The following is a 22,931-nucleotide window of genomic DNA, read 5'->3' on the forward strand; positions in this document are numbered from 1 at the left end:
TGTGGAGGGTGGGGTGAGGGTGGGGGTGAAACTATGAAGTCTGGTCAAAAGACAACGTGATTTGCTTGGTGTTGTTAAGGTGTCAGAGCCTTAGGATGTAAATAGTCTCTTGGGTCCGTGGAAAGACGTGAGAGCAGGTAAAAGTTAGCATCCTGCGTTGTGGGGTGCCCATTTACTTTTGGAAGTAAATCTAGTCAACTTGGGGCAGGAGTTTGTATATTCTTGACTACCTGAGAGTTTTGTGTCCCTAGCAGAATGTAAAGATGCAAGAGTTCAGAGCTTGAAAGAACATGTTGCTTGCCATTGTGGGTAAATTGGGGTTCTTGTAGGTTTCTTTCTGTGTGCATTGTGATAGTAATGGCTATCCCTTCCCTACCACTCCCTTGAGGGTCTGGGGGAAAAAACAACAGCAACTGATGTCTGTTTCTTTTTAAGCCCCCATTACTTTTATGGAACCTTTGAAAGAGCAGACTATATGGTGGAATACAAACCGCCATATATTTTTTTAATTTTTTTTTGTTGATACAACTTTTAAGAAGTGATCTGGATAAGAAACAATTGGGGTAATCTGAATGTTATATTCATTTTATAAGGACTGTGCCATCTGGCCGTTAAGAACTTCATGTGGTACTGTTTGTAGAAGGAAACATCACTTTGGTTTAATACAACTTTTCTGCTGGCTATTATTGGAAAGGTAATTTACCAGTAAACTTGACATTACTCTTTGTTTTCATAATTTGAACATTATTGACAATTTGTAAAGGTTTAATAGATTCAGTTAAAGCTTATCTGTCTCTTTTGCTGATAGTCAACCAGGCTTCTCTGAGACTGTGTAATAGTATGTAAGAGCAAGGTATTATACTTTTTTTTTCTTTTTAGAAGATTTAACTATTTTTCTTTGGTGTATCTCAGCAGGGTTGTGATTTCTAGAAATTTCCATCTTTTTTAAAAATCTAGTAGTTCTAAAACAGGTGATCTTTAGAACATATTACATATTTTTCTTAAAAGGACAGCAGTTGTATACTTGAGTGCTTTACAAACTTTTACATGCATCTGTTTCATGATTTGCTTTCAGTAAGCTCTGGGAATTTAATATCTTGCCTCTATTATACCTTCAATTTCTTTTGTGATTTAATGTTGAAAGTAGAACATTATAAGTAACTAATTATAAAATTAGGAATCCCAAAGTTGAAAAAGCCTAAAAATACATATCTAATTCTTTAAATCCAAAGGAGTTATACAAAGGTATCCAGAAAGAGTCAGGAACCTTCAGACAGGAATTTTTCAAGAATTCATGGCAACGCCTTAAAACTTTATAAAGACTTCAGTTTATATAGGATGATCCAGGCATCTCCATATTAGTATACATGTTTCTGATTTACATGACTGCAGGGAGCTCCTGGTCTATAATGTGTGTATCTCATACAGACATTGTCTTTTTTTCTGTATTCTCAAATACCTTCCCTTTATGAATTTATCTTTGTGATCTGTTATATTTTTCACAGCATTAATTGACCTGTGTTCCTGGGCTTGACAACTACACTTTCTGTTCTTTAGATCGTGAATTCTGCCAATAAGCATGATGTTTAATTATGATGTTCGTGCATAAGAGCACCAGCGTGCCTACCGTCCCTGCCCTAATGTTTCCTTTAATTGTATTCACTTTATTCAATTCATGCTTATAATTATATATATTATCTAATATGTACTCGACAAAATAAATAAAATAAAATAAATGTTTAATTTCTTTAACATAACTACTTATTCTGAGTTAGAAGCAATACATAAAAGCAATAGTTGAGGAAACTCTGTCAATAACAATTTAATTTTAGTCCTTTTACTTTAAATTTAAAACAAATAATATGTTTTTATATAGTGAATATCTTCTCTATAGAAATATAGTCAATGAGTAATCACCCTTTTTGTGTTAAAAATAACTTTTTTGTGGTATCTATGAGCTTTACGTTGCTCGGATCTCAGGGTACTAATTTGTACACATATATGAAAAATTAAGTCAGCTTACTTATAATTGGTTTATTCTCCTTTAATAAATCCCTGCACTTGACACCCACATTTTTTTCTTGGATAGTTCCAGAAAAATTATGTTTTTACAGTTCTTATGTTCAAACTTGCCTTTTCACTGTCATTTTTGTTCTAGATAACTAGATATAAAGTCTCATTATCTCCTCTAATAGATATTGCATTTAGGAGATTTAGAAGAAAGTCTTGACTTTGCTGTTAACTCACTAGAAGTTTCTGTTAACTCATAGTCCTTTACACTTGTAATATAGTTACAATAATACTTCCTATATCTCTGGTCTCTTTGAGATTGACCAAAATATGGCTGCTGCTCCTTATATTAGCAAATTTATCTGTTACTTGTCTTTTCTTAAAAAAAATGAAACATTTTAAAAAACCTTGCAACAGTTAGTCTGGGATACGAAGTTTGAACCTAGGCAGCATAATGCATTAATGACTGAGCAAGTCATGAATTGAATTGAAATATCTTCAGCGTTCACTCTGGCATTTTACCATTTGGTATCTGCAGCATGTTTCAATGCATTTTAAATCCCTTGTGTTCTTAAGGTAATGGGAGAGATAGCTGTATTAATTGATGAGCTTTCATAATAAGTAATGGATTTATTATAATTGGACTTGTGTTCATTTTATTTTTATTACAATCATTGATTATATTTTTGTCATATGTGCTGCTTTTCCACTTACAAAACAACTCGCTTATAGTGAAAGAAAATATTTGTTTTTTTCTGTATGCTCTGAAAACTGTAGGTTATTTAGATTAATTAAAAGATAAGATTAAAAGATTCTTAAATACTCAGTACCCTTTCTCAAACATTTTTTCTTTTATGTAGTATTTTTCTTAAGTTTGCATTCCAAGACTCACTTTAAATATTTTTTTTTTATTTCTCTGTCAAATAACTTGGTAGGAAATGTAAAACATTGATTTTTTTTTCTATGTCAGATAATGTTAAACTTGAGAACATCCAGTAATTTTTTTTTTTAATTAGACTAAGCACATCTAATGGGAGACCATCGGCTTTATTTATATGGCAGCTTCGAACATGGTTTCAGTTGCCTGTGTGTATGCATGTACAGACAACATTTCTGCTGGAACTGCCATTGAAGAGTAAACTACACATGTATATAAACACTCAGATAACCGGGGACAGTGTTTGAAGCTGTAAGCTTTCCTAAATATGCAGCTATTTTAATGTTTTGAAGAGAAATTCTTTGCTTGTGCTTAATTAATTATTTAGCTGAACTTGAATCATTTGAAATGAATATAATTTAAGTCATTGTAAATTTAGAAGAATTTAAGTTTAGCCAATAAAATGTTGACACAACCAAATATACATTTAGATTTTGAACCTGTACTTATATTTGAAAATGTAATTATATTATTTTAAAAATTCTATTTGCACTTTTTAAAACAATCAAATGTGAAAATTGAAAAACATACAAAAACAAAACCACAAGCTTTTTCTTGAAGTTAATCTTGAAGTGATCCAGTGTTGGATACAGTAGGAGTTATTGATGTAACCCAGAAAGTAACTTTTCAGCAGAAGTTGCTGTTTTAATTGAATGTCCACTCAGATGTTTATAGACAATCTTGCTAATAGTTCTGAGGAAAAATAAAACTTTTATAGATTATAAATTTATAGTTAAACCTTGGTCCCCCCCCTCCTGTAAATAGTTAAGCAGTCATTAATGTATGCTAAAGCCATAGATAAAGAAAAAGTTTGTTGAATTTGTTTCTGTGCTAGTTGAAGAGATTAGATTAGATTAGATTAGATTAGATTAGATTAGATTAGATTAGATTAGATTTGGTGTGGATTCCATTTGGAAATGGATTTGCCAGATAAAATTTGGCTGAAGGCTGAAGTATTCTTAGACTTATTTTTTTCATGTATGTTAATAAATCTCAAAATAGAATGACTTCAACCACTTTTCCTACTGATGCTGCAGATTATATTCTGATGAATCGGATACTAATCATAAATCAATCACATGATTATTTGATTTTTATAACCAATATTTGTAAGCCTACATCACAAGTTGTAGTCTCTCTCTCCCCCCCAAAATAAAAATTTGGCTTAGCTTTAGTATTGCTGATCATAAATGATGGTTTAGTCTTAACATGTTATTTCAGTCAGTTCAATTTAATAAATTATGAATTGGTGCTTCGTGTGAAAAAGCCACTATAAATAGCTTATATTTTTAATCTATTGTGTTCTTAAAATATTGACATATGGTTGTGACTTGAATATGAGTAAAGAAATTGATATTCTGGACAATATCACTTGATTTCTTTTGCAGTTTTTTCCTTTCTTGGCCTAGGCATACCCCAATAAAAGCAAAGGGAACATAAGTAAACAAATAAATAGCTGTGAGTGAAGAACTGATTTAGTAAAGTAAGACTTGATTTTAAAAATTGTCCAATGTAATATGTCTTTTAATTCCATCTTGTGTAATATATGTCTTATTCTGAAAAATATACAGTAAATGAGTAAATAACACATGGCAGTAAGGAATAAAGATTGCTTTGTGCGGTTTTCTTTAAGCCTAAATTGCCCCAGAGACCAAGTGTTCCATGTTCATTATGAATTTTAGACTGGACATACAATCTAATGCTCCAGATTTCTCTTGAAATTAATTAGTTCATCCACCAATGGGGGTAAAAGATAAAGGTTTTTTTGAATGATTTTAATAATTTACATGGAGTTTTAAAAATGCTCTCTAAATTTAATAGGATTTTCACATTTTTCTTAATGATTCAAAAATGAACTTAGAAAAAAATCTTCTTGTTCAAGTTTTAAATTTGCTTTAAATTTAAAAACTCACAATAATAATTAAGAATCTTAGTGCAATTTAAAAGCTTATTTGGTAGTACCAAATCTTTCAGATATCTATAATATACTCAAGCATGGACAAAATTTTAAGTTTAATATAACACTCAAAAATCCAAACTCAGCACATCCAAGGCAAAAATGTTATTTTTTTCAATCCTATGTGTACCCCCCAAAAAAACCCCTTGAAATGGTATGATTTTTGAAACTGATGGAAGGTTAGACTGTATCCACAATGAATTAAGATAATTTTCTGCTTTGTTTTCACTTTGAAGTTAACTTTGAAAAAGCCTTATATCCCTTTCTCCTGATGATTGCTTTAAATATATTCAGTGTTTTCTCGGAACCAAAATTAGAGAAGACTTTGCTCCTTGTTTCTTTATTTAAATAATTCATTGGGCTGCCAATCACACAGTAGTGATTCTGAGTGGTATATAGGGATTAAAACAGCAATTATAGCATCTAGACACAGCCCATGATACCCATTTTTTTTTTTAAAAAAAGTAATCTCCCAATCAAAAATACCATATCAATAGGAGAGTTTACCTAACTGCCTGGGCCAAATCCCTGGAAAAACATCCTTCAAAGCCTTGCAAAAGATGAATAGAATTGAAGCCATCTGGATTTCCAGACAAATGCTTTTCCATGGGGCAGAAAGGATCAGAGAGAATGCACAACTCCTAGATCCAGCAAGATGGCATTGTTTGATGGACCAGGAACACGGGTTGCCTGCTCTAAAGATACTTCTCAATCAACAATGGTGATTGGGAATGGCAGCTCCATTACTAAGTGACTTGGCTATAAAGTATAACATCACATATTTCCACTGATTTTTGACAGGAGCTGCAAAAGTTTTAATTTTATTGTTAGGCAAATCCTGCACAGTTGTAAGGCATGACGTCATATTATTGCCATTTGCAAATTTCTTCTGCCTTCCTAATTGACTTTGCTTGACGGAAGCTGGCAATGAAGGTTCCAAATGGCAATCATGTAACCCACAGGATGCTTCAACTGTCATTAATGTCAGCCAGCTGCCAAGCACGCAAACCACAATCGTATGGTTGCAGGGACACTGCAATAGCTGTAATTAGGAGGACCAGTCAAGCTTACTCATTCAGTGCTGTTATAAATTTGAATAGTCAGTAAATAAGGATTACTGTAGACCAGGGGTATCAAACTGGCCCGCAGGCCGGATGTGTCACATACAGGCCACGCCCACCCCAGCTCTATGAAGGGAAAAAAACATTGTGAAACGTCATATGACGGCAATGTGATGCCGTGAGTTTGACACCCGTGCTGTAGATTGAGCAGAAACAATTGGTTGCTTTACATATTTTTGTTCCTTAATTGGTAACTCATAATACTTTATTCTCATTGTATTATTTTGAAATAATTTAAAAATCTAGTGTTTTACACTACAGAATAACAGAATAGCGCTGATATTCTTTCATACAGTTTTTTTATTTTGTTTTAGCAAATGTAAACTCTTTTAAATTAATGTAATAAATGTAAATTTATTAATTATATTTGAAATGTTTTTAAGAAAAACCTATATGTTAGTTTTTAAAAAAATCAGATTTCTTTAAATCTTCTGTATATTCTGCAAAGAACCAATTTGCATTAAAAGTTTCACTGGATCCTTAGAGTGCAAACAGTTTTCTGTTGATATTTGAAAAGTTAATCTGAAAAGTTAACACACAATATTGAAAAATGTAATAGAAAATATTAATTATGCATACAGCATTCTTTTTGTTATTTATGCAGTTTTGTTGAATCATGGCAAATTTGTTTACTTTGAATTTGTAAAATTGACTAGGCTGTAAAGAACAAAAAAAGTAAATTAATTAAACTTATTGCTACCACATAACATTCATTACTACAATAGTTCATGTTACTCAATGAATTTAAAGTGTGATATTTTCAGTATTTTTAACTTTTAGAAGAATATTTTATGCAGCTTAGATTCACTCAATGCATGCAGGTCAACATTTTCTAGTAGATAACTATAAAAAAAAGCTGGTAGAAAATTGCAGAAGTAGGGAGATGCTTAATACTTCCATTACCTTTAAATTTTCCTTGAAATGTTTCCTCCACATTTTTACCCCTTTCTGAAGCGTATACCTCTAGAATCCTGGTTATCATTATCTCTTTGGGGAGAAAGTGTAGAAGAGCTAGTAAAGCGGAAAAAATAAACAACAACAAGTGTCCGTTTTAGTCTATTTCATCCTTGTACACTATACAATGCTAAAAATCCTTCTTTCTGGGAAAATAAACCTGGTTAATATAATAATGGATTGATCTTTATTAATATCGTTATGAGCTAAAATCATATTTTTAAATGATATATTTATGTTGCCATATATTATGAAGATATACAAATAAATCACTAGAATTGAGTTGGCATATATGTATACTGAATTAGTTTTTTAAAAAATTAATGTAATCTTAGAAAAGAATATGTTGTTTTCCTACAATACTTCCTTTTTGCTTTTCTCTCCTCCTTTCTCATCTACTACGATACTCCTTCAAATATCCACATTAGTGGCAAGCAAAATATTCATTCTGCTGACAGATGCTACATTAGAAATATTTCACTAGTTAATTCCTATGAAAATGTCAAAATAAAACATGCCCCTTTGTTTTTAATATTTCAGCTATTACTGTAATTCTGAAAATAAGCAATTGTGACCTAAATAGAAACTTTTTCAAACAGATTCTGATATATTGACAAATCAACAATACCCTTCTGTTGCTCAGTTTATAAAAATTTTTTTAACCATATCCAATATAAGGTGTTTATAAAATACTTGAGCATTTTGTGGGGAATTTTTCTAAGATGTTCTATTGTTTTAAAAATTATTTTATAGTGGAATGGTGTTTTTAACTTTCGTATTTTAGTTCTTATTTCCTAGTATATATATTTTTACATCTAATCATTTCTTTCATTTGCAATATCATAGCATTCCCATCTTCAGTGTTTCCCCATATAAAAATCCCCATTTTTTGAACCCCATTTTTTGATTGAAGCCCAGAGTCATTCAGGAAAATTTATGGATGAAGCTGGATAAGAACCAATGGTTTTTGTTTGGTTCCCTGGGTATGTTTCATGAGAATGAACCATGTAATGACCAGTCATTAAGGCTTTGAATATTGTTATCTGTTATCTGAATAATGTATTTCTATTTTTAAAGGATAGCTGAAATATTAGAGTTTATTTGTTTGTAAAATGTATGTGTCTTTCCATAGCAAGTTCCAAGAAAAAAATGAAAAAAGTCTACAAAAACAAATAACTGAAAGATTCAATTGAAAAGTAAAGCTAAAATAAATAAATAAATCTGTCCATAAAACAATAGAGAGTGCAGAATGTAACTTGTATGTCAAGATTTATAAGATTTTTATAGTATGTACTTTTGCTCTTAAGAATTGCTAGTAACTTTGATTAGGAGTCTTGTGTGCTGGCATCAATTGTCATGTGTCAAATACTGTAGTACAGTGATAGCGAACCTTTTCGGCACCAAGTATCCAAACTGTGCATGCGTGTTCTGGAGCCCCAGAAACTCAGACCAACTAGCCGGTGTCTATGTGTACGCTAGCCACCTGGTCTTTGGGTTTCTGGGGCCCCAGCACATACAAAGATCCACTGGCTGGTGCACATGCATGCATCAGAAACCAGAAGAGCAGCTGGCGACAGCGCGCGTGGCCGCAGAGAGGGCTCTGCATGCCACCTCTGGCACACATGCCACGGGTTTACAATTACGGCTGTAGTGTGTAATTTTATAGAGGACTTCCCTGAATCATTATGTCCAGAAAGACAGTAGATTTTTATTCATAATCCATATCTAATAAGTTGATTGCCAATCAAATTCATTTGAACAAAGGTGTTTGAGTTCCTAAACAACTTTTGGAGAGTTGTCTCATCAAGGCACAGATCTAGTCAATATTTATAGATACCTGCTTTCATTATATTAATCTGTTTTATTACTTAGCTGTAAAATGGTAAGCAATTTTTGAACCTATTTTTCAGGGACATTTTTCAAATCTAATTGGGAATAATATTTTAATGCAGCAGGATACTAGGAATATGATAATGTAAGTATTCTGTATGCAATATAGTAACAATGGAGGCATGTAGCTTACTACAAAAATAGTAATATTGAGCTGCCTAGAACCGCAAGGTAGGAGGCAAATTCATTTAATAATAATAATTGAAATCTGATTTATATTTTATTGATATTTAAAGTGAACACTAAGTTATCTTTCTTCAAGAAAGCCAGCTTTGGCTCCCAAATTGAAGGATTGCAAACCCCTAGATATTTGAACTGTAATTAGCCATTTTATCCAATAAAGAAGAGGCATTTTATCCAATAAAGAAGAGGCATTCCTAAGGCCCTGAATGAATTTTGGAAGAGTCCTTGTGTTTATTGAAAAGAAAAAAAGAAATTGCAAAAAAATATATTTATCCTTTGAGTGAATTCGTAGGGATTATTCTCCTTCATTTTTGAACTGAAGGAAAAAAAATATGGACTGGTAGAGATAGTCATTTATTAGTTCATGTTTCTTGTTTTTTATGGTCAGAAACGTAGATGGTATATTTTCCTTTTATAGCAGTTTTCTAAACCAATTTTCATTTTACTCTATAGGACAGGAAAAGAAGGCCAGCCAAGGGAGTACTATACATTGGATTCAATTTTGTTCCTGTTGAATAATGTACATCTTTCACATCCTGTTTATGTCCGTCGTGCGGCAGTAAGTAAATTTCTTGAGAGCTTGAATTTTTCTTTAATGATGTTTTCAATTTCCCCAGTTATTCATTGAATATCTGAATATGACCTTCTGTGCTAAGGAATTGAGCTATCACAAATCATGGCCATATAATACATTCTTTTTATTGAACCAATTTGTATAAAACCATTTCATGATTATATGTTTAGAAATTGTTTCAGTTAATTTTTTTTTATTCTTCTGGACTCTAAAGACAGGAGTACAGTAATAACTGTAACTCAATCTTCTGACCAGAGAGGCAGCTACCTGTCACATGCAGTTTAAAAGCATACAAAAATGTAATTGAAACTATATTGCACATTTTAGTACATCTTTATTGATATAAATAATCTTCAAATTTATTTTAATTACATATAAAAGATTAGGGCCAGCTTTGAAAATATATACTGCTTAATAAATACTCCTGCCCAAGATGACTTGTCTCTCAAATGCATATATAAAAGAAATAAAACAGATTGTTTCAACATCATTAAAATATAGAAAAGAATTCACAATTTTGATACTTTTATTCTTTGTTAGCTCATTTGTGTTTTTTTCTTGAGCATATTAAATCTAATTACAATGTCCCAGGCCTGTTTACATGGAAGAAAATCACATTAAACTCATTTGAATGGAATATTCTAACTAAATTTGCAGCCTTGGCAGAAGACAAAGAACTTCCTGCTTATGGCTGAATTTAAAGGTTGATACGTATTTTAGCATGTCATTAAAATTAGTTTTTATTTATGTTGCCTATTGCAATATGTTAATTTTAATTTGATGATAGACCAACTTCATATTCCTTCCATATATTTCTAACAGTCTTAATCCTTAATTCAATCAAATATTTCAAGATTTGATTTGATTTCTTCTTTGTCATATTAGCAATAGCACTTAGACTTATATACCGCTTCATAGTGCTTTACAGCCCTCTCTAAACAGTTTACAGAATCAGCATATTACCCACCTCAGAAGGATGGAAGGTTGAGTCAACCTTGAGGCTGTGAGATTTGCTTCAGCTAGCAGTCAGCTGAAATAGCCTGCAGTACTGCACTCTAACCACAGTGCCACCTCGGCAGAGTTCTTCAAGATATTAATAAGCTTCTTTTGTAAATCCAGTAGGAAAAACTATCCAGGTTATTCTCTTGGTTTGTCATTTATATTTCCCTTTTAAATTTTAAAACCTCAACCAGTTTCTTGTTGAGATCTAGTGAAACATCCTTTTTCTAAATCATTCTCCTGGCCTGTCAGTTGTAAAATCTACTTTCAATAACATTTCTATCTTGTCAGATAACATTTCTTCTACATCTGTCAATTCTTCAATAACATCTTTTGGATGTAGTCTATCATGGTAGCAAACGTTACTAATATTGCACTACTTTCTGATTCCATTCTTCAGAAGTCTTCAGTATTTTTATTGTCATAGTGTTTTGCACCATCTTGTGGTCTCTATGTATAATCTTGAGTCCCATCCAGTGTCCAGTTTTGGAAATCATGAAAATATTTATTTTAACTTATGTCTGATAAAAACCAAACAGGAAGTTTAAAAGAATAAAAAATGAAGCAAATTAATACAGCATACGCTAAAAGACAAATCAGATAATGATACTACATTCACACCTTTGTTGCTATATTGCTTCCTAGTTGTTCTCGATATATAAATTTAATAAAAATATATTTCCTATCCAAGTAATGATAATTTAGAAAGAAAAAAGAAAATATAATTTTTCAAATAACTACCTAAAAGTGAGATTAGGGGTAAAAGTGAGTATTTCTTAAACCAATTCCTTAACTATTTTTATCTTATTTTCAAGGCCTGTGGGGAGCCAGCAGGGTGTGATGTGGGTACATGGGGCTGGGGGGTTGAAGCATTTCTTATACTATGGTCATAAGGATGAATGACCATGGAGACACTGCAACAGTTGTAACTTCAAACCAGGCCATAAGTAGCTTTTGGATGATCTATTACAACTTTGAATGATTGCTAAAGCAACTGATTGTAAGACAAGTACTACCTGCAACTCATTATTATTCAAGCTATAGATGCCAAACCACAACATTGTGTTATGTAATACTTCCTCAAGCTTCATTAGCCAAAACAATATTTTTACAAATACCTTTATTATACAAACATTATAAGCTTAATAAAAAGGGGGAGGGCAATAACACAATGGATTAAAAAGTGACAAAAATATTTCAAATAAGTGTAAAAAAAATGACTGGCAACTTTTTTCCATGCAAAGAACACCCTCTCTCTAATTTAAATGAATATTTGGTATTTAAAGTTTCTTAAAATAATTGTATTGAACACTCAAATAAACCAATATTTAACTAAACCTTTTATAGTAATTACAAGCAGCACACGAAATGTTCATGGTAAGAACTGAATTGTTTTTTATTCTAAGACCATAAATCACAATCATAAAAGCAATCAAACTAGCCGTCGTCACTTACTGTAGGCCCTCTGAAATAATTCGGTTTTTAGGAAGAACAAGATGGGGACCAATCTGATTTTTATTAGTAGACTTTTCCATAAAATAGCTGCTGCTGCTATGAGAAACAGCATCCTCAAGCCTTCATTCACTATAATTCTCAGAAATGGGCAATCACCAGAAATTTCTGCCAGCATGCACAAGTTTAACATGCCAATTGCATTTGAAAGAGACTGTTCTACAACTACCTCAGCACATAGAGGTAGTTCCTCAGCACAAGGTTCTCATAGTTTTTATTGAAACTGCTCTATTTTTCTGCATCAGTTGAATAGTAGCTCTACCATATGGTCACCTAGTTCAAACCATGACTGGCAGTGATTTAAGCTCATTTACAAACCTTACATTGGTGGGGGGGAATATACCTTTGCTAAAATAGCAGAAGAAATTTGTGAAATACTTCTTTTGTCTAGTATCCTTGAAATACATTTTAAAATGAAATATTGTAATGTTTTACCTAAACAATACAGAAATACTCTAAGCACTAGTGTCAGCAAATTGTTTGATGAATGTGATTACATTCAGCTTGTTCTGCTGGCAAAATATGATCATATTTTACTAATATTACTAATATGTTTTTAAAGATATGAGCATTGTATTTTTGCTTTGCTATATTAGTAGGTTTGAAAGGCTAGGTAAGGTTTAAGTATGTTAAGAGGATTCATAGCAAAATACCAATTTTGGGACTTTTACATTACTGAATTGAGCCAATTATTTATTCCTTTCAGACTGAAAACATTCCAGTAGTAAGAAGACCTGACAGAAAAGATCTCCTTGCATATCTTAATGGAGAAACATGTGAGTCAAAAACATAACTGCTTATTATTTTAGTATTATTCCTAAAAATATGACCTCATATGAACTCATAAGTAAGAAAATATTTTCTCTTATATTAAAAGGCAGAATAATTTTAGTCTCTTTGTCAGAAATTAAAATACCAAATCAAGTGTTACTTGATTAGATAAGACTATTTGAATCTGGTGTCAAATATACAACTAACTGGTGTTAAAAAAGAAAAACAAGTTCTGAATAGTTCTTTTCTCTTTCACTGAATGTTTCTGAGGGCCTGATTTAAAACCCAAAGAAGAAACTACTGGAAACGTTCAGTATGAAAAAGCCAGTAATAAAATGCAAAGTTTCAGGAAAAAAAGAAAAAATTATTTTCCTCTTACCCATCTCCAGTCAGCATCACATATTAGTGATGAACTATTTACTTTCTTGCTATAGGTACGTTTTGGTCAATCAAGTATTAGAATTAGTTTTTACTCGGGAGTTTCCAGTGTAGGGCATTCATTATATTGGCATGTCAGGTCAAAAAAGGCACATTTACTAGGAGTTAAATGAATTAGATTGATTTATATCCTATGTTTTGTACAAAAACTTAAAGGTGTCACCTGTAGTGTTTTCTCCTGTTTTCATCATAAGAACAGTCTTCTAGGTAGGTTGAGTTAAGAGAAAATGACTGATTCAGAGGCACTGAGGAAGTTTCTGTGACTGATGGTAGATTAGAACTTTGATCCCCCTATCATTTTACTGAGGACATTATCAGACAGAACATTGGATTGCTGTTTCTTATTATTTTTTATTATTTAGTTTTAAAACATAACAGTAGGAACTTTGTGTCACTCAGAAGTGTTTCTTTTGGTAACTAACAATTATATTTAATGTGGACACATTCTATGTTATGTGCTAGATTTCCCGTTGTTTTCATTTTTATTTTTTTTTAAACTGTGAAGTGGAAATGGAGCTTTGCAGGCGGGTACCAAGACAGTTCTACTGATATTAGAAAAATGCTTAAAGTCAGTTCTCTGTCATGGAAGTAGTCTCACAGTACCTTCAGTCTTGTTCAGTATTTGAAAAAGCCTAATGGAGATATTCTGCTAGATGTTGGAAACATCAAACATGAATTGTTGGAACAATCAAGCATGAACATTGTGTTGTGATTAACTTGGATAGTAAGGAATGCTTCCATAGGCACATAAACAACCCTGCTTATCATGTAGAGAATTCATGTTTTAATACTTCAATATGGCCTGGTTACTGCTTCATTTTTTCTATTCACCTGTCTGTTTTCATTTTGAACATTCTAAAAATATTTATTCATTTTTTTCTGTGCTTATAAATTTTTAGCAACATCGTCAAGTATAGATAGAAGTGCACCATTGGAAATAGGTCTTCAGCGGTCTACTCAAGGTACGGTTTAGTTTAATAATTAAATATTTTATTAGTGGAATTTTTTAAAAAGCTGCTCTTTAATGCTTATTATTTTCTCTTTTTCTTGCAGTTAAAAGAGCAGCTGATGAAATATTAGCAGAAGCTAAGAAACCAAGAATAGAGGTAAATTGGTTTCATGCAAGGTTTTTATGGAATAAGATGAAGCTTGTTCAAATTATTTCAGATTTGTTTCTTCCATTGTTACCTTCCGTAGGGTATGTATGTAAATATGAAGGCAACTCATCCCTTTTGAACTACAATTTAAGAACTGTAAATATCAATGCTTGAAATTCAGTGTTTGATTAAAGGACTAGAATTAGTTTCATTGAATTTTTCTGTAATACAGTGTTTATTTATTTTTTCTTCAGTTTGACACTCGGTGTGGATATATTAGCTCTGTTGATCAATGAAAAATGATTAGAGCCACCGAACTAGTACTGCCAGTACTGTAATTCCTACTTGGTTCAATTGCACAGTGTGAGATCAATATTTTCTAAGAGGCTTTCTGAACTTTTTCTGGGTAGATTGAACAATTGAAATTTAACTTGATTTTTATTTGTAAATAGTTCATATAAACATTGATAATACTGGCTATTAAAAAGTAATTAGGAAGATTATCCTGTGGATAGTCTTTAATTTAAATGTCCAGTTTCAAGTTCGTTGACTCTTAGTTATTCTAGTAAGCAATAAAGATGATCTTATGAGCAATACTCTCTTTATAAGGATGAAGAGTGTGTGCGGCTTGACAAAGAACGGTTGGCAGCTCGGCTGGAAGGACACAAGGAAGGCATTGTGCAGACTGAACAGATCAGGCAAGTTTTGCTTTATTTGTGCTATTTTATAATTTAAGAATTACCATATTTTTTGCACTGTAAAACGCACTGGACCATAAGACGCACATTAGCTTTAGAGGAGAAAAACAAGAAAAAAAATTGTCTCTGCCTCCCAGCATCCATCCAGTATTCATCTGACTAGCGTCCTTGCAGCAAACAGCAAATGGCCTGGTCAGCTTCAGTACGTTATCACAGCCCCAGCATGTGGCTTGTCAGGGTTCCTCTCCGGAGCCTTTGCTGCCGAGCAGCTGATTGGCGGTTGGATTGGCCTCCCAGAATACTGCCGATCAGCTGTTCTAGGCTGCAGGGATCGCCTGTCACCGTTGTTGTTGATGGCAGCAGTCCCCACTGCTTAGAACAGCTGATCGGTGATATTCCGGGAGGCTGATCCAACTGCTGATCAGCTTCTCAGCAGCGAAGGCTCCAGTGTTCCCCAACGACGGTGAACGGTGGCAGTGGTGACAGGAGGCGGTAGCGAATGCCACCACACCAACCCCCCCTTTCCTGCCACAATATTCACTGTATAAGACACAGACATTTCTAGCCCCTTTTTTGGGGGGCGGGGGGGAGTTATAGTGCGAAAAATGCAGTATTACAATAGCATGACTACTAGATTTTTCTCAAATTTGTCCTTGCAAAAATGGCAAATTGTTAAAATTGAGCATACTTTGGGATTATGGTAACGGTAGAAAATAACTTAAAAAATGATAATTTATATCATTTTAGAATATGCAATTAGAAATAACACTAACAGATGTCCTGATAAAAAGGTATTTTTCATTTAAAAGAGTACCCTGACATTTTTTATATTGGCTGTTCAGTGTGAATCTAGTTGAATAAAGTAGTAGGAATGAGCCATATACTTTACAAATTGCAATTTGCCAGTGGTTTAAACAATTATTTCAAATCCTGGATCAACAGCCCCAAAGTAATTACAATCCTTAGGAAACTGAATGAAGTACAGATACTGACTATATTCCAAAGAAATTTCTAAGCGTAGGAGAATACTGCTGAATGTCTGTTTAACTTGTTTTACCTAATATTAGAATATTTTCTCATTATTATAAAAAGATTAGCTAAATCAGGCTTTTTGCATCACTTGAAAACAATCACAAAATTTCTGGTTTCCACTTCTGTTCTCACTGAGCAACAGCAGGAATGGGGTGCTGAATAGTTACATCTTTAGACTTAATAATGGAATTGAGGTAACAATCATAAAATACCCTTCTATTTCACTTTCTTAGTTATGTTTTCTTCACAATACTTATTTACAATACAGTACAATACAATTTCTTCACAATATTCATGAATAAAATTATTTAAAGGGTGATCTCAGGAAGAAAGACAGCTTTTTTGCAGCTTTATCTTTCGAATTGCCTACTGATAGAATTGAAATTCTATTATAAAACTTGGTGGTTAATAGTTTACCAAGAAGTATTTGTTTAGTAGCATGATTGAACTGCCAATGCCATTTTCTAACTGCTCCAATTTCTAACCATTTTTTTCTAGATCCTTATCTGAAGCCATGTCTGTGGAAAAAATCGCAGCTATCAAAGCCAAAATTATGGCCAAGAAAAGGGCCACAATTAAGACTGATTTAGATGATGATATAACTGCTCTTAAACAGAGAAGTTTTGTTGATGCCGAAGTTGATGTTACTAGAGATATTGTCAGCAGGGAAAGAGTATGGAGGACAAGAACTACCATTTTACAGAGCACAGGCAAGGTAATATTGGTTTATTATATTCTGATATCAAGTAGATGCTGTTTCCTCACTGTTTAGGAGGAACACAATGCACGTTAATGTATGAGAGAAAGTTTATGCAAAATAATATATAATAAATAAAACTAAGAAATATTAAAGCTCCATGTTGAAAATTACTATAGCTCTGGATTACAAAACTGGATGAAAATAAAGTTTTTAGTTTCTGAAAAATACTCAGAATCTAATTTGATATATGATTAAATTGCATGTATACTGTCTAGGAATTGGAATTCGTATTTTTCATATTTTAATGGATGCTAGAAAAATAAACAATAGTCCATGTGGTTTATCTTTGGATCATACTAGATTAAATTTGCATCCTGTTTAAAGATATCTATTATTACCTTGTGAATGAAAATTAATAATGGCTTAAAATCACTTTATTTTTATAATGTTATCTGTTATAATGTTATTAATTTGGGAATATGCTAGTAACTTTTCTTTAGAACTTGAAGTTTTTTACTAAAGAAACTTCACTAAGGCAATCCACTGTAATTATATTAGTGATACTTTACATTTGTGGAGGAAGTGTGGTCCTTGTTAGATTTTATTATTTAGTCACTGAGTTTAAAATGCTGATTTTCAGAAATATATTTGTCAAACTCCCATTTCCCATTGAGACTTAACTATATTTCACATCTAGCTGCAGGATTGTCTACCTATTACCAATTACCTACCCTGAAATCCTTTAATTACTAAGCAATGTAAATATTGGCTACCTTTTTTTAACAATAGGCCATGAACAAAGTTTATGATTACGGTAGTCAACTTGTAATATTGCAGTTTTTATATATCTTTTTGAGAAATATATAGGCAGTCTCAATGACCATAATTAGACACAATTTCAGCCATAAGTCATGAAAGACATAAATTGGGTCACGACCTGACTGCAACTTAATTTAAAAAAAAATTTTTTTGCAGTGGTTGTGTTATTAAGTAAATGCAATAGGTCACAAGCAAACACCACTGTAATTAAGCAAATACCATGGTTTCGCTAGGGGGCATATTTTGCCAGAATTTGGAAGTTTGTTGGCTGTCCAACAAAAACATCATAAATTGTAGTTGTATGACTGTGGGAACCTGCAAACAGCTGTAAATGCTGAATGCCCAAGAAGTAGCTAAGTGCCCAAGAAGTAGCCTTTTTTGTGGTCCTGTCATACATTCGAATGGTTGCTAAGCAAAGTGTTGTAAATTGAGGATTATCTGTACATTATAGTTGGGTTCTATCCTGGATGGAATTAAATTTGGCTTCATTTGGGCATATATATATATATATATATATCCACCTACTAACATACATGTATGTGGTGTGTGTGTATTTTATTGTTTATTCTTGAAATAATGCAGTGCAGTATTATCTATGTCAAATTATATCATGACAAGCGCCAAGAGAACAAAAGAGAGCTTCTTAATGCTCACTAACTATTAGATTTGAAAACCTAGTGCTAAGATTTTTCTTGTATTCATTATTCATATTTGTTTCAGAATGACTCTATTTTCCACTTTATTATAGTTCTAAGTTCCTCTCATTTGTTTAGAACAAGGCACATATTCTTCTCTGAATTACGTGCAAGTTCACCTTAATTTTTCTGTATTATCAGTAGTAGAGTAGTGATGGAAAGTTACAATCTCTGCTCAGTTTCATGTTTCTCTAAAGAGAACCTTTGATTACTGTAGTTTTAGCTAAAATTCTAAAGCACTCTTAAATGTTTTTTTAGACGGGAATATTTCAAATGATAATTTAAAAATTATGTTATAATACTGCTTAGTTTAGCTTTGTTTCTTGAAAAGCCCTTGCAGTTAATTCATTTTGCTGCTTATTTGGGAAATATTACTTAAAAATGTTGATATACTAAAATTTTTATATTTCTCCCTAGGAAATATAAAAGAACATTTTTTTTTACATTTATTTTCTGTCTGACCACTAGATGGTAGCCTTGTTACATATTTGTGAAGATCTTTAACCAGCAATATATTGTTATACAACCAGCAATATTATTGTAATTCCAAAGTTTTAAAATACTAACTCTGTTCCTGCTGCCAACTCATTCAGATTATAAATTTCTGTATATGTTTAAGTTTCAAACAATTTACATTAAATTTTTGTATATCAAGGTGATTTAAAATACTACCTTTAAAATACATAGAAAAAGGGAGTTTAAAATAATTCATCTAAATCGTTTTTACCATTCAATAGAGCTATCAGATTTGAACTGCAAAAATCCAGTCAGTTACTAGATGGCAGCAATGAGTTAAAGTCTTTGCTGCCCTTTATCCCGTGTTCAGATTTTTGTAGCTGTCTTTCAGTTATTTAACTATAAATACGAGTTGATTTATGAAATAGTGAAAGCACACTGATTGAAGCTGATGTTTGTTCATTGGGATTGTGATTAGAGTTCTCAGTATTTCAGGGCTGTGTAGTACTCTTCAGATAGGAGTGTCTGCTATACAGAGAAAAGGTATTACAGTCTGCTTCTGCAAAGTTAGTTAGAAGGACTTAGATTACCTTGATGGAAAAAAAATACATTACAAAAACAGACTAATAAACAAAAATCTGCTCTAGTCTACTTTTCAGAATGGTTGTGTTTTAGGTACATGGATTTAATTCTCAAAATTCATTTGAATAAATATGCATACGATCAAACTACAAAATTTTAATGTTTGCAAATCAGAGCTCTTCTACCAGCTGTACTATGCTTTTGTATTTCTCATCACTGCTTAACAATTTTTACATAAATTAATACTATTAAAATATGTTTTAAATTGCTCTTATCTTCATAGAAAGGAATGAGTATCCAAGCATTTTTCTGAATGAAAGATATTTTTTAATTACCACTTTCATTGCCATTTGTGAAAAGAATTAATTACTTAACAACAACTAGAAATTCAAGGAATCCATTATTATATTTTCAATCCATCACTTGAACTCAAGTGGCTTTAAAAATAAGCTTCTGGCTTTAAGAACATTTACTAGAAATTTTCCCCATTACATTCAGCTAGCCTCACTTTTGACCAGATAAACAAAGTTCTGCTGTTACTAAAAACAAGTCTTAATTATATACAGTAAATGAGAAGGATATGAACATTAATTTCTGTGCAGAGTCTTCCTGATTGTTTCAAGTACAGTGCTGATGGAATTCATTTTTTATTTCACATTGAGCACTTTTAAATATAAAATATAGTACATTAAATGTGACAATGCATGTTAAATAAGGCATGGACTTTGTGTGCAAAGTATCACAGTCAAATCCTATATTCATAACAACAGGAATCCTGGAGAAATTTATTAGAGAGAATTCTTCATCCAGAAAATTTAAATCAGGCTTTCGTTATAGAATGGACTAATGTTTAATTTCAACAATTCTATAGCTAGAAATTAAATAAAATTAGTAGATATAAAATGATATGCTGCTTTGTGCTCTTGAAAAAGTCTTTTAGCCTGACTAGGTGGCTCAGTGGCTAAGACACTGAGCTTGTCAATCAGAAAGGTTGGCAGTTCGAATCCCTAGTACAGGTATCCTGCGTGAGCAGGGGATTGGACTAGATGACCTCCAAGGTCCCTTCCAACTCTGTTACTGTTACAAATCCAGTGTTCAGTTCAGTTGTAGAGTAGGAGACTATTTCCTTTGACTGAAGTGGGGAAAGATGCCCATTTGTGGAGATTTTTTTAAAAAAATCCTTACGTTTAGGATACAATGGTATCTTAAACCTTTACAATGTTTATGATACCTACTCTGTCTCTTAACCTCCTTTTTTCCTTTACTTCTTTATATATTTATTTTCTTCTTTCTTTTTTTGCTTCCACTTTTTATTCTTTCAGTCTGTTTTCTTTGCTTTTTTGAGTTTATTTTGTATTAGTTTTTACTATCATAATCAAAATCCGTAATTAAAAATTATAGAGTTTTGATTTTATGTAGCCTGTGAAATGCATTGTTGTTGTCACTGAAGTAAAAGTTCAGTTCGGTTGTTACTTTGCAAGTGATAGCTGAAATGAAAAGAGTTATAGTTGATATACTGTGAGCATGAAGTTTCTGTTTTTCCTTTGGTGACAATAACATACACATCTTGAAAGTAGGAAGGCATTTCAAAGAGTAGCATTCTGTGAGAAAGTAAAAAAACAGTGGAAGTGATTCACATTTAAAGCTGGCCTCTCTGTTGTCATTTAGAAGCTCATGTCATACTGTGATTTCCAGGAGCAGTCCAAGAAATCATTTTTGCAACTAGAAAGCACAGCATGCACTGATAAAAGACTCTTGAAGCATTCAGATTTTGAATACCAAAATGTTAAATATCACGGAAAGGAATTTGCGTATTTTTTTCCTTTGTCCCTTCCTCACAGATACTTAGAATATGTTACAAGCTGTTTCTGAAACTTTAAAAGGCCCTTTAGATTTTGAGAATGAAATGTTTGCTTGGGGAATTAATTCAATGAATTATATCCCATCTCTGAACATTCTACAGATAACAGATTGTAAGAATTACACTGGGTAGTTTTTCATGATTTCTCCCCTTTGCTAGCAACCAGTAGTTTCCATCCCACTTTTTGAGAAGGCATTTTGACAACTTCAATTCTGTAAAATATTGTTAATCTCCAGTCGCTAATGTTTAAATCTCAGGAAGACAAACATTTATAGATCCTAGCATTAATTCTCTAGAGCAGCATTGTCTTCAGAATGTCATATTGCTCCCCTCCTGATGATGTTCAGAAGGGCATTGAAAACCTGGCTGTTCTCCCAGTTCTTGGGACAGAATGGTGGATAAGCCATGATAACATTTATTTTTAGAAAGTTTTGTATGCTTTCCGGGATGCATTTGATCTACTTTTTTATTTTTTTAAGTCAGTTTGACATTAACCTTAAACAAACAAATAAATGAATTACAAATGGTTCAATATATTAACAACATTTAGATTAAGAGTAGGAGCAGCCTTTTGAGCAAGTTTGTTTGTTTAGAATAGTCCCTTATGCAGTTAATATTGTAGCCACTAAATTAATTTAAATGTAATTAAATGGGAAGAAAAAAAATCTGCTTCTGAAAAGTAAGGCTTGTCTTAGGATGATTCCGTGTTTGATAAATGCAGTTAGCATTTGTATCTCCATTAGCCCAGAGAGGTTTAAAATATGGTATCTTATTACTTTGGAATCCGTTTAATGACACAGTTTTTGTATTACAGTAAACTTTATAATTCAGTGCTTACTCATTACTCTGCCACTGCTATTAATTCCAACTACTGGAAATTACTTCATGGTTTGACCTGGGCAAGATGTTCAATTTGTGATTCTTGTTTACTTTTTTGAAAAGTTGAAACAAATTTTTAGCATAGTAAGAAACTTTACATTTTGACAACACAAATTAGTTCTATTTTTTTTCATATTACTGTTATCAAAAAAGTTCTCATAAATATTTATCAATCATTTAATCTTACATATATGTTCATAGCAGACTATAATTAATTTACTTCTATTTACCTAACTTTGACGAAGGGGGAAAATTGAAAGTTAAGCATATAATATATACAAGCAATGCAAATTTCTAAATAGTCAGGATTCCCAAACATAAGATCCCCTGATGTTTATATAAACTTATAGTATGTATCTACTTGTTATGCTTTTAATGTTTTCATAATGATAATGAATAAGATAGAGCCATTTAGTATATTACAAATGTTTTTATGGAGCTCAGCTGCTGAATACATTCATTATTACTTAGAATTAACAGTAATGGAAGACATCTGTTGTGTACATATGCCATTCAAGAAGAAGTGCATATTGAGAGTTGATGTAAATTGGTTAAATATGTGCCTTTTATAAAATGCTAATTTGTCATTTTTAAGCTTCTTCTAAAAGGAATAATGCATTTCACTTATGCAGCTTCTCTTTCAGCATAGTTAAAAGAACTTTTTTTCCCCTCACTTTAAATGTTACATGTTTTTAACTTGCTCTCGAGGCTTACTTTTTTATTGCCTTTTACCTGTTTGTATATATATTGAGTTGGGACCCTTTTT

General features: G+C 32.1%; 1 protein-coding gene across 1 annotated transcript in view; it reads left to right on the plus strand.

Moving 5' to 3' along the window:
- The window catches only part of CDC73 (cell division cycle 73), a 108,136-nt gene that overhangs the window by 890 nt on the left and 84,315 nt on the right, over positions 1–22,931 (plus strand). Inside the window, exons 2-7 of the mRNA XM_058178096.1 lie at positions 9,506–9,611; positions 12,844–12,913; positions 14,246–14,308; positions 14,400–14,452; positions 15,053–15,141; positions 16,672–16,888. Coding sequence (XP_058034079.1) covers positions 9,506–9,611; positions 12,844–12,913; positions 14,246–14,308; positions 14,400–14,452; positions 15,053–15,141; positions 16,672–16,888 — 598 coding nt within the window. The remainder of the gene's footprint in view (positions 1–9,505; positions 9,612–12,843; positions 12,914–14,245; positions 14,309–14,399; positions 14,453–15,052; positions 15,142–16,671; positions 16,889–22,931) is intronic.

This window comes from Ahaetulla prasina, chromosome 3, assembly GCF_028640845.1.
Source record: "Ahaetulla prasina isolate Xishuangbanna chromosome 3, ASM2864084v1, whole genome shotgun sequence".
Classification (NCBI taxonomy): domain Eukaryota; kingdom Metazoa; phylum Chordata; class Lepidosauria; order Squamata; family Colubridae; genus Ahaetulla; species Ahaetulla prasina.